At 42.3% G+C, this 13,511-nt stretch overlaps 1 protein-coding gene across 1 annotated transcript in view; it reads left to right on the top strand.

Annotated features, from left to right (window-relative positions):
* MSLN (mesothelin) overlaps nucleotides 1-13,511 on the top strand; it is a gene marked incomplete at both ends in the record, with an annotated part of 109,692 nt that overhangs the window by 34,006 nt on the left and 62,175 nt on the right. The window contains 5 exons of the mRNA XM_082260461.1: nucleotides 1,841-2,046; nucleotides 5,890-5,984; nucleotides 9,192-9,307; nucleotides 9,405-9,560; nucleotides 12,062-12,267. Of these exons, the coding sequence (XP_082116587.1) occupies nucleotides 1,841-2,046; nucleotides 5,890-5,984; nucleotides 9,192-9,307; nucleotides 9,405-9,560; nucleotides 12,062-12,267 (779 nt within the window). The remainder of the gene's footprint in view (nucleotides 1-1,840; nucleotides 2,047-5,889; nucleotides 5,985-9,191; nucleotides 9,308-9,404; nucleotides 9,561-12,061; nucleotides 12,268-13,511) is intronic.

Here is a 13,511-nt window from a genome sequence, read left to right as displayed (position 1 = left end):
AATTTTAATTTTGCATGAAAAAAGGCACAAAAGAAAGGCAAAGTGTTTTGTTTTTGATGTTGATAGTAAAAAAAGAGAAGACTGGACAACAGATTAAAAAAAAAGTATAGGATTCTGCTTATTCGAAGCCCTGATGAAACCCGTTTCCTTTCTTTCATGACCTAATATCATGCAAAATAAAGATTTACTGGACTTAAATTATACCTGTGGCACTTTCACTCTCTGCACATTTTAGCTACTCTGGTGACTTCCAAGGATACCCCGACTGACAGAGAGCTGCCTCCACAATTTGGTTCAAAGCTTTAACCATCAGATGTGGAGCGCTCTACCAACCGACCTGTTGTCAAAATCGTTATTGCTGACAGTGTTTACATGTGAGAGATTTCACCTTACGTCCTGTCGATGTAATGGTTGTTAGACAGAACTGGTTCCCCATGACTAAGCTCCAGGGGGTGGAGCGAAATGCATTGGGGGTGTGGCCTGGTCGGAGTCCAGGTTGAGGTTGCCACTGTAGCCATCTCCATAGGATTCCTCAGATGTGTGGCATTAGGGATCACCCCTTTCCTTTTTGAGACACAACCAGAAGTGAGGGAAAATTCTCTCCCCTCCAAAGGCTAAATAAAACATTTTTGTGCAGAGTAGTGAAGTGAGTGGAATTTCTGTCAGGTTTGAATTGCTGTTGTCTTCCCAATGGGAATTTTTTCCCTATAGGTTTTACACCCAATTGGATGTAAAGAGAAATCTTTTAAATAAGGGATTTTCAGAGAATGCAAAACATAACAGGTTATAACCTTTTTCCACTTAAAAAAGAACAAACAAATTCTAAAGGGTTTTGCAACCATTTGGACAAAAATAAGTCACACTTCGATATTTCGTTGGACCGCCTTTAGCTTTGATTACGGCACGCATTTGTTGTGGCATTGTTTCGATAAGCTTCTGCAATGTCACAAGATTTATTTCCGTCCAGTGCTGCATTAATTTTTCACCAAACGATGGGAGAGTCGGACCACTGCGCAAAGCCTTTTCCAGCATATCCCAAAGATTCTCAATGGGGTTAAGTTCTGGGTTCTGTGATGGCCAATCCATGTGTGAAAATTATGTCTCATGCTCCCTGTACCACTCTTTTACAATTTGAGCCCGATGAATTCTGGCATTGTTATCTTGGAATATGCCCGTGCCATCAGGGAAAAATCCATTGACGGAATAACCTGGTCATTCAGTATATTTAGGAAGTCAGCTGACCTCATTATTTGGGCACATGCAGTAACTATCCAATAGGATAGTTACTGCATGCTTAGTTTAGTTAGTTGCTTAGTTAATTTCAGGTGGCGACTTTTTTTTTGGCCGGGCAGTGTATAAAAAAACCAAAACAAGTGAAATACATAATATAATAATAATAAGTGCATCCCCAGTAGTGCACTAGCATCACCAGATACCAGCCGCACAGTCACGCCCCAATGTGTTTCGTCACTTCCAACTTCGTCACAGGGGCTCTGTGCCTTCTGATGGGAATGGGTTGTTGCTGACAAACAACGGTGGTGGCCTTTTGTGGTGACTTAACTCTAATTGGATTTCACTGGACACACAATTGTACATTTGATTATATTACTAAAGAGGACTACTTATTGGACAATAATCTATGTTTTTATTTTAATATATATATGGTTTGTCTGTGATTTTTACTTATTTGGATCACTGTTATTATCTGGTGATGCAACTATATGTAATATTTCATATGTTTGTATTTCATCTGTTTTGTTAGTGTCTGGTAATCACAGCTTAAGCTGGAACTTTTATGATACATATTGTATATCACAAAAATTTCTTCTTGTCCCTGTAGAAAAATATAAGTTCACTACAACCACCCCTGGCTCAAGCTCTGTTAAACAAGACATTTGAAGCTCTTAGGGCCAATATATCCAGCTTTAACATCTCAGATTGGACCCAGCTCTTCCAGAACACACTCAGCACGGTCTTGCCTGAAATCACCCCAGATCAGCTGAACCTCATCCCTCCAAACCTCACCTGTGGCTCCTACCAGGTTATGTAAGTGTTCATTTCTTCATCAACATGGAACAGATGTACTTAACCAGCCAAAACACGGGACTCTGCATCATGCAAACAGCAAACAACTTGCTTTTTGTATGACACAGTGTTCCTGTTTTTTTTGTGTTCTGGGGGGGGGGGGGGGCTTTACGCATGTGTCATTTACCATATAATTGTTGTATGGGGCCATCAATTTGTTTACAGCTAAACAGTAGATAAAAAATAAATAAAAAAGATTAACCACTTCTGGACCGGAAGGTTTTCCCCCTTATTGACCAGGCCATTTTTTGCGATACGGCACTGCGTTATTTTACCTTTTATTTGCGCAGTCATGCGATGCTGTACCCAAATAAAATTGATATCCTTTTTTTTCTCACAAATAGGGCTTTCTTTTGGTGGTATTTGAACACCTCTGCGATTTTTCATTTTTTGCGCTACAAACAAAAAATGCGAAAATTCTGAAAAAAAAACAATATTTTTTTTTTACTTTCTGCTATATAACATTCCCAATAAAAAAAAATGTGAAAAATCAAATTATTCATCATCTTAGGCCAATTTGTATTCTGCTTCATATTTTTAGTAAAAAAAAACCCAATAATCGTATATTGATTGGTTTGCGCAAAAGTTATCGCGTCTACAAACTAGGGGAAAGATTTATGTCATTTTTGTTTATTTAATTTTTTTTACTAGTAAAGCGGCGATCAGTGATTTTTAGAGGGACTGTGATATTGCGGAGGACAGATCAGACACCTAACTGACATTTTTGACACGTTTGAGAGGACCAGTGGCAATACTACAGTAAATGTGAAAAAGAAAAGTGCGCTGATCCGTGATATGCTGCTCCCAGATAAAAATAAGTAAATGCGTGTAATTGGTGGTGCGCTATATCTAAAATATGTGCAAAAATGCAAACAAATGATGTGCAACCTCAAATGTAAACAATATAGGTGCTAAACTGTTACATATAAATATATGTGAGAAAAAGTCCCAAGACACTAATGTGTCTGTGTTGAAACAATTTTCGGTGATGTAACTGGTGACAGATGGTGTTCAAAAGCAATAAGTGACTTGAATTCCCTCCACCTGTTAGAATTCCTCCTTACCGGACGGAATAAAATAAGTGCTCTCCTTAAAGGAAACAAACAATCCCAGGTGCTCCCAAATCAAAAGGTGCTCCCCACCGTGCGTATAAAGTAGCCTGCTGGGCTTCTTACCAGATGGATATAGATGACATGCGTAATTGCATCCCTCTTGGACGGGTATGTCTCTGTATCCAATTGGTCCTTATCAGCCTCTGGTGGATATGGACACCGAATACTATTACGCTGCTCACGGGCAGATAAGATCCTGTATTCCGATGGCACTGGTAGCCGCTTATAGTAAGCGATGGGATGGATCGTATCGTTCCAGCATAACATGTAAAAAGGAATGACTGCTATAGTGCATTATCCTTGGTGTAAACTTTATTGAAAATAAAATTGCACTTACATGAGATGTAATGGAAAAAAGCGTGAGGAATTCCTGTATGACTAGGGTCCGGCTGCAGTCCGGATCCCCAGCGACGTGGTGACGGCACGCCTCCTGTCTTTTTGACACGTTTGAGAGGACCAGTGGCAATACTACAGTAATCAGTGCTAAAAATATGCACTGTTACTGTACTAGTGACACTGGCAGGGAAGGGGTTAACACCAGGGGCGATCAAAGGGTTAAATGTGTCCCTAGGGGGTGCTTTCTAACTGTGGGGTTGTACTTACTGAACGAACACAGAGACTTGTGTTCCTAATTAAGAGGAACACAGGATCCCTGTGTTCATTACTGACAGAACAGTGGTCTGCCGCGTTTACAATGGCAGACCGGCATTCTGTCTCCACGGGGAGCGATCGCAGGTGTCTAGCAGCAATCGTGGCCACCAGACCCGCTGATTGTCTCCCCCTGTGGTGAATCGGCGCGTATGCGTGCCCCCACTAGCGGTCCCACGAAGCGACGTACAGTTACGTTGTTTCGCGGGACAGAGCCGACCTGCCGCAGTATATGTACTGCTGGCGGTCGGCAAGTGGTTAAACTGGCTACATATTTATTAAAAAATCATTAGTGTTTTTTTTTTTTTTTTTCTAGCTTCATTTTGAAAATGTTGTTTACCTGGCTGCAATACTTTTTGAGTTACAAACTTGAAACATTCTATAAATGAGTTTCAAAAAGTGTTGAAATTCCTTATCTCTATACTTGTTCTGGGTCAGTGATTCAGAAAGCTGGAGCATAAGAGGTTTAGGGGTTTAAAGCTAAATTCCAGGTACAGCATTTTTTTCATAGGTACATTGGTTCAATTTGAACCAATGTTAGAAGGTATGTATCATACCCGTGGGATCCCTGTGGAATCTGAAAATAACTGTTGCAGGCTCCTCTAGTAAAGTGATGTCCACTAGATTCCCATGCCAAGCAGCTACCATACTGCATTGTGAACACAGGAGATTGCTTGGCATAGGTGTACCAGTTTCGGTGCATCTACATCAGTATTTGGGACTTCCAGGCGTGTCATATATTGGGTGGACAGGCAGAAATACCAGACCTTGTTTTTAAGAAGTTACATACATTATCCACATATCTTGCTCTGTGATTGACTTGCAGTGATACCTCCCAATTTCCCTGATGAAGGAGAGCTCTTTCTCCGAAACACGTCAGCTGGAGGAAGTCACAATTTCATCACTGCACCCTCCACATTCGGTGCATTTTCAGTTCATTGCTATTGTGCTGTATCTACACTGTTATGTATCTTATGCATTTTTTGTATCCTCGCTTGCATGTGTACCTATTTTATAATCTTCTTTACATTTTTCTATGGATTAATAAACATTCGTTTTATTTACATTTTTTTTTTTTTTCATTTGTCATGATTCAATATACAATGCCTTAAAAGTCCCAACACCAAGGGGAATTGTCTTTCTTCTTGGCATGGGGGCCATTCAGGGAACACTTTGCATTATCTTAATCAATGTGAAGTGTTCCCTGGTTATGTATGACACATAAATATATACAGTACATTGGCCAAGATGTTCCAATATAACCATCTAAAAATTGCCATATCTGGAATTCAGCTTTAATCATTGGGGACATGTGTAAATCGTTCCATTTAGTAAATGGTAAAATCTGAACTCCAGATAAACAGTTAAATATACAGAGTAAATATATACACTATTTGGGAACATTTCTGGCCATCAAGTCCTGTAATTACCACAGCTCTGACCTAGAGCACAGTCCTGTTTAGCAGGGGAGAGAACACGATATTTCAGATATATGCATGAATCCTACATACCTGAGTCCTTGAATGCATACAGTATGGCCCTAAATGTGCGTGCCACTCGGTACAGCATCCAGCTGCATTTAGTTGCTGCCTATTTCAGCAGTCACATATTTTGACCGACTTCTGGCAGTAGGGCTGGATGCTACAACTGTGCCCCCTGGGTGCCCCAAAACACAGCAAAGTGTTTAGTTAAGGAGGTATCCATACAGAATTTTATTAGCATTTCCCAACCTATATTCAAGAAAGTTTTTGGAGTTGCTTTTTAGATAACAGAAAATTGTACCCAGGGAGGCACAGAAGCACCGCAGAATCTACGTGTTCACATTCTGGTTGTGGTCCTAAGCATGTTATTAGCTTGAAGCGTAGCCACACACTTTGAAAGATTAGAAAGAACTTAGTGAAATGTTATAAAACACGGGAGGAAGCTAATCAGCATTAAAAATCAACAATAGATCCAAGGATCAAGCCTGATAAAACTGACTGTTTCTCGAAATTCGTAACAGTAGGCAACTTAGTAATTATATTCTGTCTATTGTTTCTAACAGGATTAAAGGCTTGAACTCGAAATTCCCACAGATGAATCCTGTAAAACAGCAAACAGTTTTTCAAACATTTGTGAAACCTTTCTTGGGCAAGCAAGGTAAGGTGTTATCAAAAATATATTAAAGTGGAATTTAAAGTCTCATTTTTTTGTTGTTTAAAAATAACAAACATGTTTCACTTACTTGCTCTGTGCAGTTGGTTTTGCACAAAGCAGCCCAGATCCTCCTCTTCTCGGGCCCCTCGCCGATGCTCCTGGGCCCTCCCTCCTGTTAAGTGCCCCCACAGCAAGCAGCTTGCTATGGGGGCACCTGGGCCGAGCCGTAGCTCTGTGTGTCCATTCAGACACAAAGCCACAACCCGGCCCCAACCTCTCTCTCTCCTCATTGGCTCACTGATTTTGAATGACAGCAGCAGGAGCCAATGGCACTTTGCTGTTTTCTCAGCCAATGAGGAGTCCAGACAGCCAAGTCTCTTGTGCAAAATTGCTGTATCGAGATATAGAATATACATAGAATGCATTAAGATAAAAAAAAAACTTTTGTCTTTACAACTACTTTAAGTGTATCTGAGGACCAAAAACTGAAAATGTTACTTCAGTTTTAATATCAGAGCAAACCCACCCATCCATGTCTCCATGCTTTATTTTGTTGAGAAATCGCTATGAGTTGACCCCTCCATTTCCCCAGCGTTTCTAGCTGTGGCCATCTTGAGCAGATGATTCATGTAGCATTTACTTTACAGAATCCATTTGTCCTTAGCTCAGTCATGCAGGCAGAAGTGTGTGCTCAGCTAAGAAAACCCCTCCTCCTGCAGCTGAAGGACAAAAAAATGCCCATGAAGACTCCTCAGATGTATGACATTGTTTTAGCTTAGGTCAAAAACCAAGAAGCAACTGAAGAAATGTAAAAAAAAAAAAAAAAATGGCTAAAGGTTTAGTATCACCTTTACAGAGAATCTATAAAGGTGACCAAATACCAGACCACTTTCCCCCCGATCCCCGTTGCACTTACATCCCGCGATCCCGAGTTGTCAGGGCTCCCACAAGGTGCTCCACCAGTCCGGGGATTTGAAATCCCTGCTGCTTTCTCTTCTCTCCCTCCAGCATTTCAAGGACAGACGAGATGGATTCTGATTGGTCAGCGCCATTAATGTGACAGTGCTGACTAATTAGAATAGGTCTGGTCCCCAGGCGAAAAAGTGTGCCTGTCAGAGCCGTACAATAAAAATAGAAATTTTTTTCGTTTGAGGGGAGTAATTTACGTGCAAATACATGTTGTGCAGGATGGCGAGGCTGGCTTCTGGACAGGAGAAATGTGTGTCCACTGTTTGGGTTACAGGAAAACGATTTGAATACAGTCTTGGAGTACTCAGGGGCAGTGCTGTATTTTGGCCTAGGCCAACAAGGCCCAGGCCTAAGTTGGCACTTTGCAGGGGGCAGCAAAAAAGCCACCCCCTCCACCTGAGACTCTATTGGCCACTGGTTGCTAGAACCGCCTCTCTCACCCCCTCTCTCTCTCACCCCCCTCCTCTTTCTCCCTCCCTCTCTCTCTCTCACTCCCTCTCTCATTCCCCCTCTCTCTCTCATCTCCTCTCTCTCTCTCATCCCCCCTCTCTTGCTCTCTCTATCTCCTCCCCCCTCTCTCATCCCCCCCTCTCTCTATCTCATCCCCCCTCTCTCTATCTCATCCCCCCTCTCTCTATCTCATCCCCCTCTCTCTCTCACCCCCCTCTCTCTCTCACCCCCCCTCTCTCACCCCCCCTCTCTCTCATCCCCCCTCTCTCTATCTCATCCCCCCTCTCTCACCCCCCTCTCTCTCTCATCCCCGCTCTCTCACCCCCTCTCTCTCTCATCCCCCCTCTCTCTCTCATGCCCCCTCTCTCTCTCTCTCTCACCCCCCCTCTCTTGCTCTCTCTCACCCCCCCTCTCTCATTCCCCCCTCTCTCTCTCTCTCTCTCTCTCTCCTCCCCCCTCTCTCATCCCCCTCTCTCTATCTCATCCCCCCTCTCTCTCATCCCCCCTTCTCTTAACCCCCCCTCTCTCTCATCCCCCCTCTCTCACCCCCCTCTCTCTCTCATCCCCCCTCTCTCTATCTTACCCCCCCCCCCCCGCTATCTCTCTCTCTCACATCCCCCTCTCTCTCTCACCCCCCTCTTTTTCACCCCCCCTCTCACTCCCCCTCCCTCCCTTGCCCACTCCCTCTCTCACTCCACCCCTCCCTCACCCACCCCCTCTCTCGCTCCCTCTCATTCCCCCCATCTATCTCCCTCACCCACCCCCTTCTCTCTCTCCCACCCCCTCTCACCCCCCTCTCGTGAGATCTCAGAGGTTCACGCTGGGACTTGTAGTCCTTCAATTTTGGAGGGAGTCACATCCGTTAAAAAAGGAGGGGGAAATTTACATGTGGGGGGGGGGCACCCAATTTTTGTCTTGCCTAGGGCAGCACAAAACCAAAATACACCACTGCTCAGGGGTTCTCACTCATGTAGGGTAAGGCGGGCAATTGAGAAGGAGCAAAATTACTTACAGCTTTCCCAAGATTAATAAGGGACCCGAAATTCAGATGCTTCGAGAGACTTTGGGTGAGAAAAAGCATCCAAAACGAATTACAGTGACTTTGATCCTAAAAGGGTTAACCCGCCTGCAGGGGAGGCCTGAAAAGGAACAGGAAGGAGTCAGCATCTGTCTGTGGGTTGGATTGGAGCAGTACACAGCTGTGTGAGAAAGTGAGGACATCTTTCAACTGAGACATCATTTGTTGAGCTCCTGCGACCTTTCTGGTCCCCGGATACAGAAAGGAACCTTAAACCCTAGTGTGGGACTGGTATACTGACAGTGAGCTATTATGTGAATGATGGACTGTTTGTGTTTACTTTGCTGCAGAAAGCTGTTTTATTTGCTTGGTTTTGAAAGAACAATAAAGACTGTTTACGTTTACAAATGGCCAGCTGGTGATCCCGGTCTCCCCATATTACAGTGTATACATAATAATATACAAGTGTATATGCATAAATTGCAAAACTGGCAGCTAGAAGAGGATGAAGAAGAATTTACATGTGTATATACATATGCATGTTTACGCACATTTACTTGCCTATATGTAAGGTCTTTATGGAACATAACTTGAGCTTATTAACCAAGATCTTTCTGCCAGCAATATTTTGCATACAAACATCAGTACATTAATACGTCTGTGTGCAAGAGGCATAAAAGAAAAAAAAATAAATAATGGTGAGATGTTTTGGTTGTAAAATTGGGTTAGACCTGCACACAAACCTTACCATATACATCTTTTTTTTCCTGCAGGAGCTGCCTGCTCCCAGAACCTTAACAGTAGTGAGCTGATCAACCAGAACTTGGGAAACTTTTCTCAGTTTCTGGATTACTCTGATTTGCAGGCACTTAATGCAAACTTCTCTGCTGTAAGTATATAATATCGACTGTTACTGCAAACACTGCTTGATGAGGTGCACCTTTAAACCCCTTTTCTGACTTTGTAACCTTGTCTATGGCTTTCAGTTGAATGCATTGCCTCTCCTCACTATACGGCAAAGGGTGAACTTCACATTGGGTGCAAATCTTTCAGCTGACCAAGCTGCTAGTATTGCTGGGAGCCTACAGACCACCAGTGATGTATATGACTTCCTGGGCCAGCTTAATGCTGCTTTTAATGTGGTAAGTGCCCTCTTGCTTGTCTTCTGTTAGAGAATTACTGCTGTCTAGAATTCAAAAACAATTTCTCAAGTTATCTTTAAGTAATCCACACTTTGGCACATACCTTTTTAAAGAGTTCTATGGTCACAGCATACACCTTCATCATATAACATCAGCATTGTAATAACAATACAAAGAATAGTTATATTGGATAATCTAATATAAACATACTTGAAAAATCTCCTTTTATGTTGTGAGTTCTGCTTGTCTCCTGATCATCTCTTTCCACAACATTCTGGATTCCCTGGATTCATGTGCAGCTTATCCTCTGCTTTTTACTTTCCATTTCTAAGAACTACATATCCCATGGTTCCCATGGTGATTCCTGTACTGACTCCACCTCCTGAAACTCCTCCTCTTAGAACATCTGTAGTTCAGAAGACAGGCTGTTATATGTGTGACCCAGCAGTGCCTACTCACAGGGCATAGTGAATACTTGTCACAGAAATCAAGGAAGTAAATGTAGCGCTTACTCCCATAGGAGCCACTGGAATTGTGCTCAGGTTCTTCCCCAGTGGATTGCTCCACAGCCAGGCACGTGGTATCAGCCCCGTTTTTCATCAATAACCAGTCTATAGGATGTTGTTTTTGTTTTTTTAATTGGAGAAATTGGATAGGGATGATGGAATAGAGTGAATTATTCCAAAACTAGAAACTATGTACAACTTGAGGAAAGTGAACTCCTTTCTATTAGGAAGTTTGTGCATAAATCAACCTGTGGACTTGGCTTTTAGTGAAACAGGTAAATGTAGAGCTGAAGCAGAAGTCCATGCATATAGCAAACATGCTTGCTTCTTTTAGAGCCACTAAGAGCATAGTGCCTTAACAAGGAATTCAATAAACTAAGCTCTTCAGGACACCAGCTGATGTCCCCTTTAGCAAAACAACAGCTGACTCACTAGCACAAGAGGGTGGGCAGCAGCCCAAAAGTCTCTAAGATTTCTCACCAGTCTGTATTCACAAAATGTCCAGGGAAAGCTGGTTACCTTCCAACTTCCAAGCCCCACTTTACTTCAGTGATACCAGAATAGATCTTCAGATGAGAGCCTCTAAGCAGCTCCAGCATCCAGTCCCCCAGGTCACCCATCTGAGGACTCACGAACAGCAAGCACATGGCAGCACTGCCCTGGAAGGTAGCAAGCCCTTCAGGCTGGACTTATCCTCTCTGGGAAAAGACCCCAAGCTCAGTGTGCTCAGAGAATATATACAGTCTCCCAGCAGCCTTCAGGGCCTTGCTCCCTGGAATTGGCCAGGGCTGAATAAATGTTCGTGCTGCTATTTGCATGCTTCACACATATCCTCCAGAGAGTTCTCCAACTTTCTGGATGGCAAAGGAAACAATTAAGCCCAGCAGCAGCTGAACACTGAGCAGAACTAACTAATCACACCCCCAGCTGCACTGAATACAGTGAGCTAATTTTACCTGACCAGAAATTGCAGTCACACCGATACAGTAAGGCAAGCTAAATTTACCTAACCACAACACACCGTCCATAATACAGTGACCCAGCACTAATTCTAACTTATCCTGGCACCTATCTTGAAGGGTGCTACATAAATGTGTGGGGATCTTCACAAAGTAAGTTTACATTTGTTCAGATTATTAGGAGTAGGTAATAAAGCATTAGATGAAAATGTAGAAATGTATATATTATTCTATATTTAGACCAAGTAACCTACATGAAAGTAGGTGGGGATGCTCAAGAGTGAGCTGGGGTTTTGGGATAACCTGAAACAAGTTAAGGTGCAGCAGAGTAGATCTTTAAATAGACCCTGTCACAAACCTAAAAAGTTGTAGGTTAAAGCACATTCAAAAGTTTTAGGCAGAATTTTTCCTTTCCACAAACTTTTTTTATTCACTAGCAATGTGTTGGATACCAGTCCTAGGGTCAGTCAATCTATAGTAGTGAAAAATATGTCTCCACACAGTAGGCAGTCACACTAAATGTTCATCGGGGCACTACAGAATTTCTTGCACTGTGCTAGGTTGCAATCAGATCCAGAAAATAATGAGGCCTCAAAATGGAACCAAAATGTGATCAGTAGAGGCACCCTTACAGTAAGAAAGTGCTTTCAAGTGGATTCATCATGAAGGTCAATATTGTTTTTAATCTGTTTTTACAATCAATAAATACCAACCCTCCTGAGGAATCCATTTGAAAGCAGCTTAAGCTGACCACACATTGGTTAAATTTTTCATCCTTCTTACAATTCACAATTTTGTTTGCTCATTTCTACAAACTTACCGAAGAATTGTGCAAAAGTCCTGACAGCAGCTTGATCCCAGCAAGATGGTCCTCACATTTTATGACTGCTATAAACACAGGTTTCGTTGACCAGTCCAGTTTCTTGGGCATAGCCAAAATTCTTTCAACATCTTCTAGTTTACAGATACCCCAGATTGGATCTCTGCCTATCTATAGATATATGTCCTGAAGTGAAATGTCTTCTATTGTTTGCAGAGAAATCAGAGCATGCTGCCGCTACCTTTGTCCCAGGCCCTGCTGAACCAGACCTTTGATGTCCTCAAGTCCAACTTCTCCAGCTGGAACAGCTCTGACTGGAGCCAATTCTTCCAGAATAAGCTGAGCTTGGCACTGCCTGCCATTACCCCAGATCAACTCAGTCTTATAAACCAGAACATCTCATGTGACTCTTACCAAGCCATGTAAGTATATACTCAATGTTTGTGTAAGGTTGGGTACTGATGCTCCAGTCCTGGACTGAGGCAGAGGTAGAAAAAGCACCCATCTTGGGCACCATACTATAATGGGTGCAGCTGGGTTGGTAACCTCTCCTGTCTCCGCATTGCCTGGCCATCACTTGCCAAACTGGGCAGGCTATGGTCTCATTTACAGCTAAGCAACCACTAACATTATATCTAGTGTGGTGCTGGAGAGAGTAACTGTCCCCATGTAGTGCTGAATATATATGGTATACTATGCCAGTGCTGGAAAAGAAGCACATAAGGAGATTTTATTAGATTTTGCATCCAAATTATTTTAAATGTTTAAGATGTTACCAAAAAAGAAAATCAAAGGTATAACCAAAAGGTACAAAGCTCTGCACAAAAATGCAAAGATATTGCATGCATCATTAAAGTTCTGCCAAAGAATGGGTATTTCTGTCCATCCAGGCCTGAGATTTACACAGATCCTCCACACAGCACAGTCCTGTCTAGCAGGGGAGGAGACCCGATTTTTCTCTTCTGCAACCAGTGACTGAACAGTGAAAGGAGAAGCAGCACAGTGATGAACTAATCTCTCTGTCACTGCTCTCTCCTTCTATCAGTATGTTCTATGTTAGCAGGTGAGCACTGCAGCACAACTGATTGGCTTCCGGTGCTGCTTCTCCCTCCCACAGTCTGAGGTATGTTGCACAGGAACTGCAAGAGGCTGATACTAAGTCAAATTCAGGCACTTACACTGCTTTCATAAAAAAAAATACATTACTACACTGTAGAGCTGCACAATTCTGGCCAAAATGAGAATCACGATTTTTTTGCATGGAATAAAGATCACGATTCTCTCACGATTCTCTGTGTAACATCTTTTACATTATAAAAAAAATTGGGATAACTTTACGGTTTTGTTTTATTTTTTTATTTTTTTATTCATTAAAGTGTATTAATTGCGTTTGAAAGACTGCTGCGCAAATACAGTGTGACATAAAAATTTACAACAATCACCATTTTATTCTGCAGGGTCTCTGCTAAAAAAAAAATATATTAATGTTTGGGGGTTCTAACTACTTTTCTAGGAAAAATAAACTGATTTAACTTGCAATCAACAAGTGTAGGAAAAAGGTTTAGTCTTTAAGAAGTTAAACTTCCTTCCTCCGGCAGAGGGAAAGAAAAGATACAATGTAATCATTTGTGTTTACAGTTCAGTGGGAGACTAATGCTGATAGGCT

The sequence above is a fragment of the Pelophylax lessonae genome, assembly GCF_965119305.1.
Source record: "Pelophylax lessonae genome assembly, chromosome: 6".
Classification (NCBI taxonomy): Eukaryota; Metazoa; Chordata; class Amphibia; order Anura; family Ranidae; genus Pelophylax; species Pelophylax lessonae.
The sequence above is the reverse complement of the archived record's forward strand: the minus strand, read 5'-3'. Positions and strand labels throughout refer to the sequence as shown.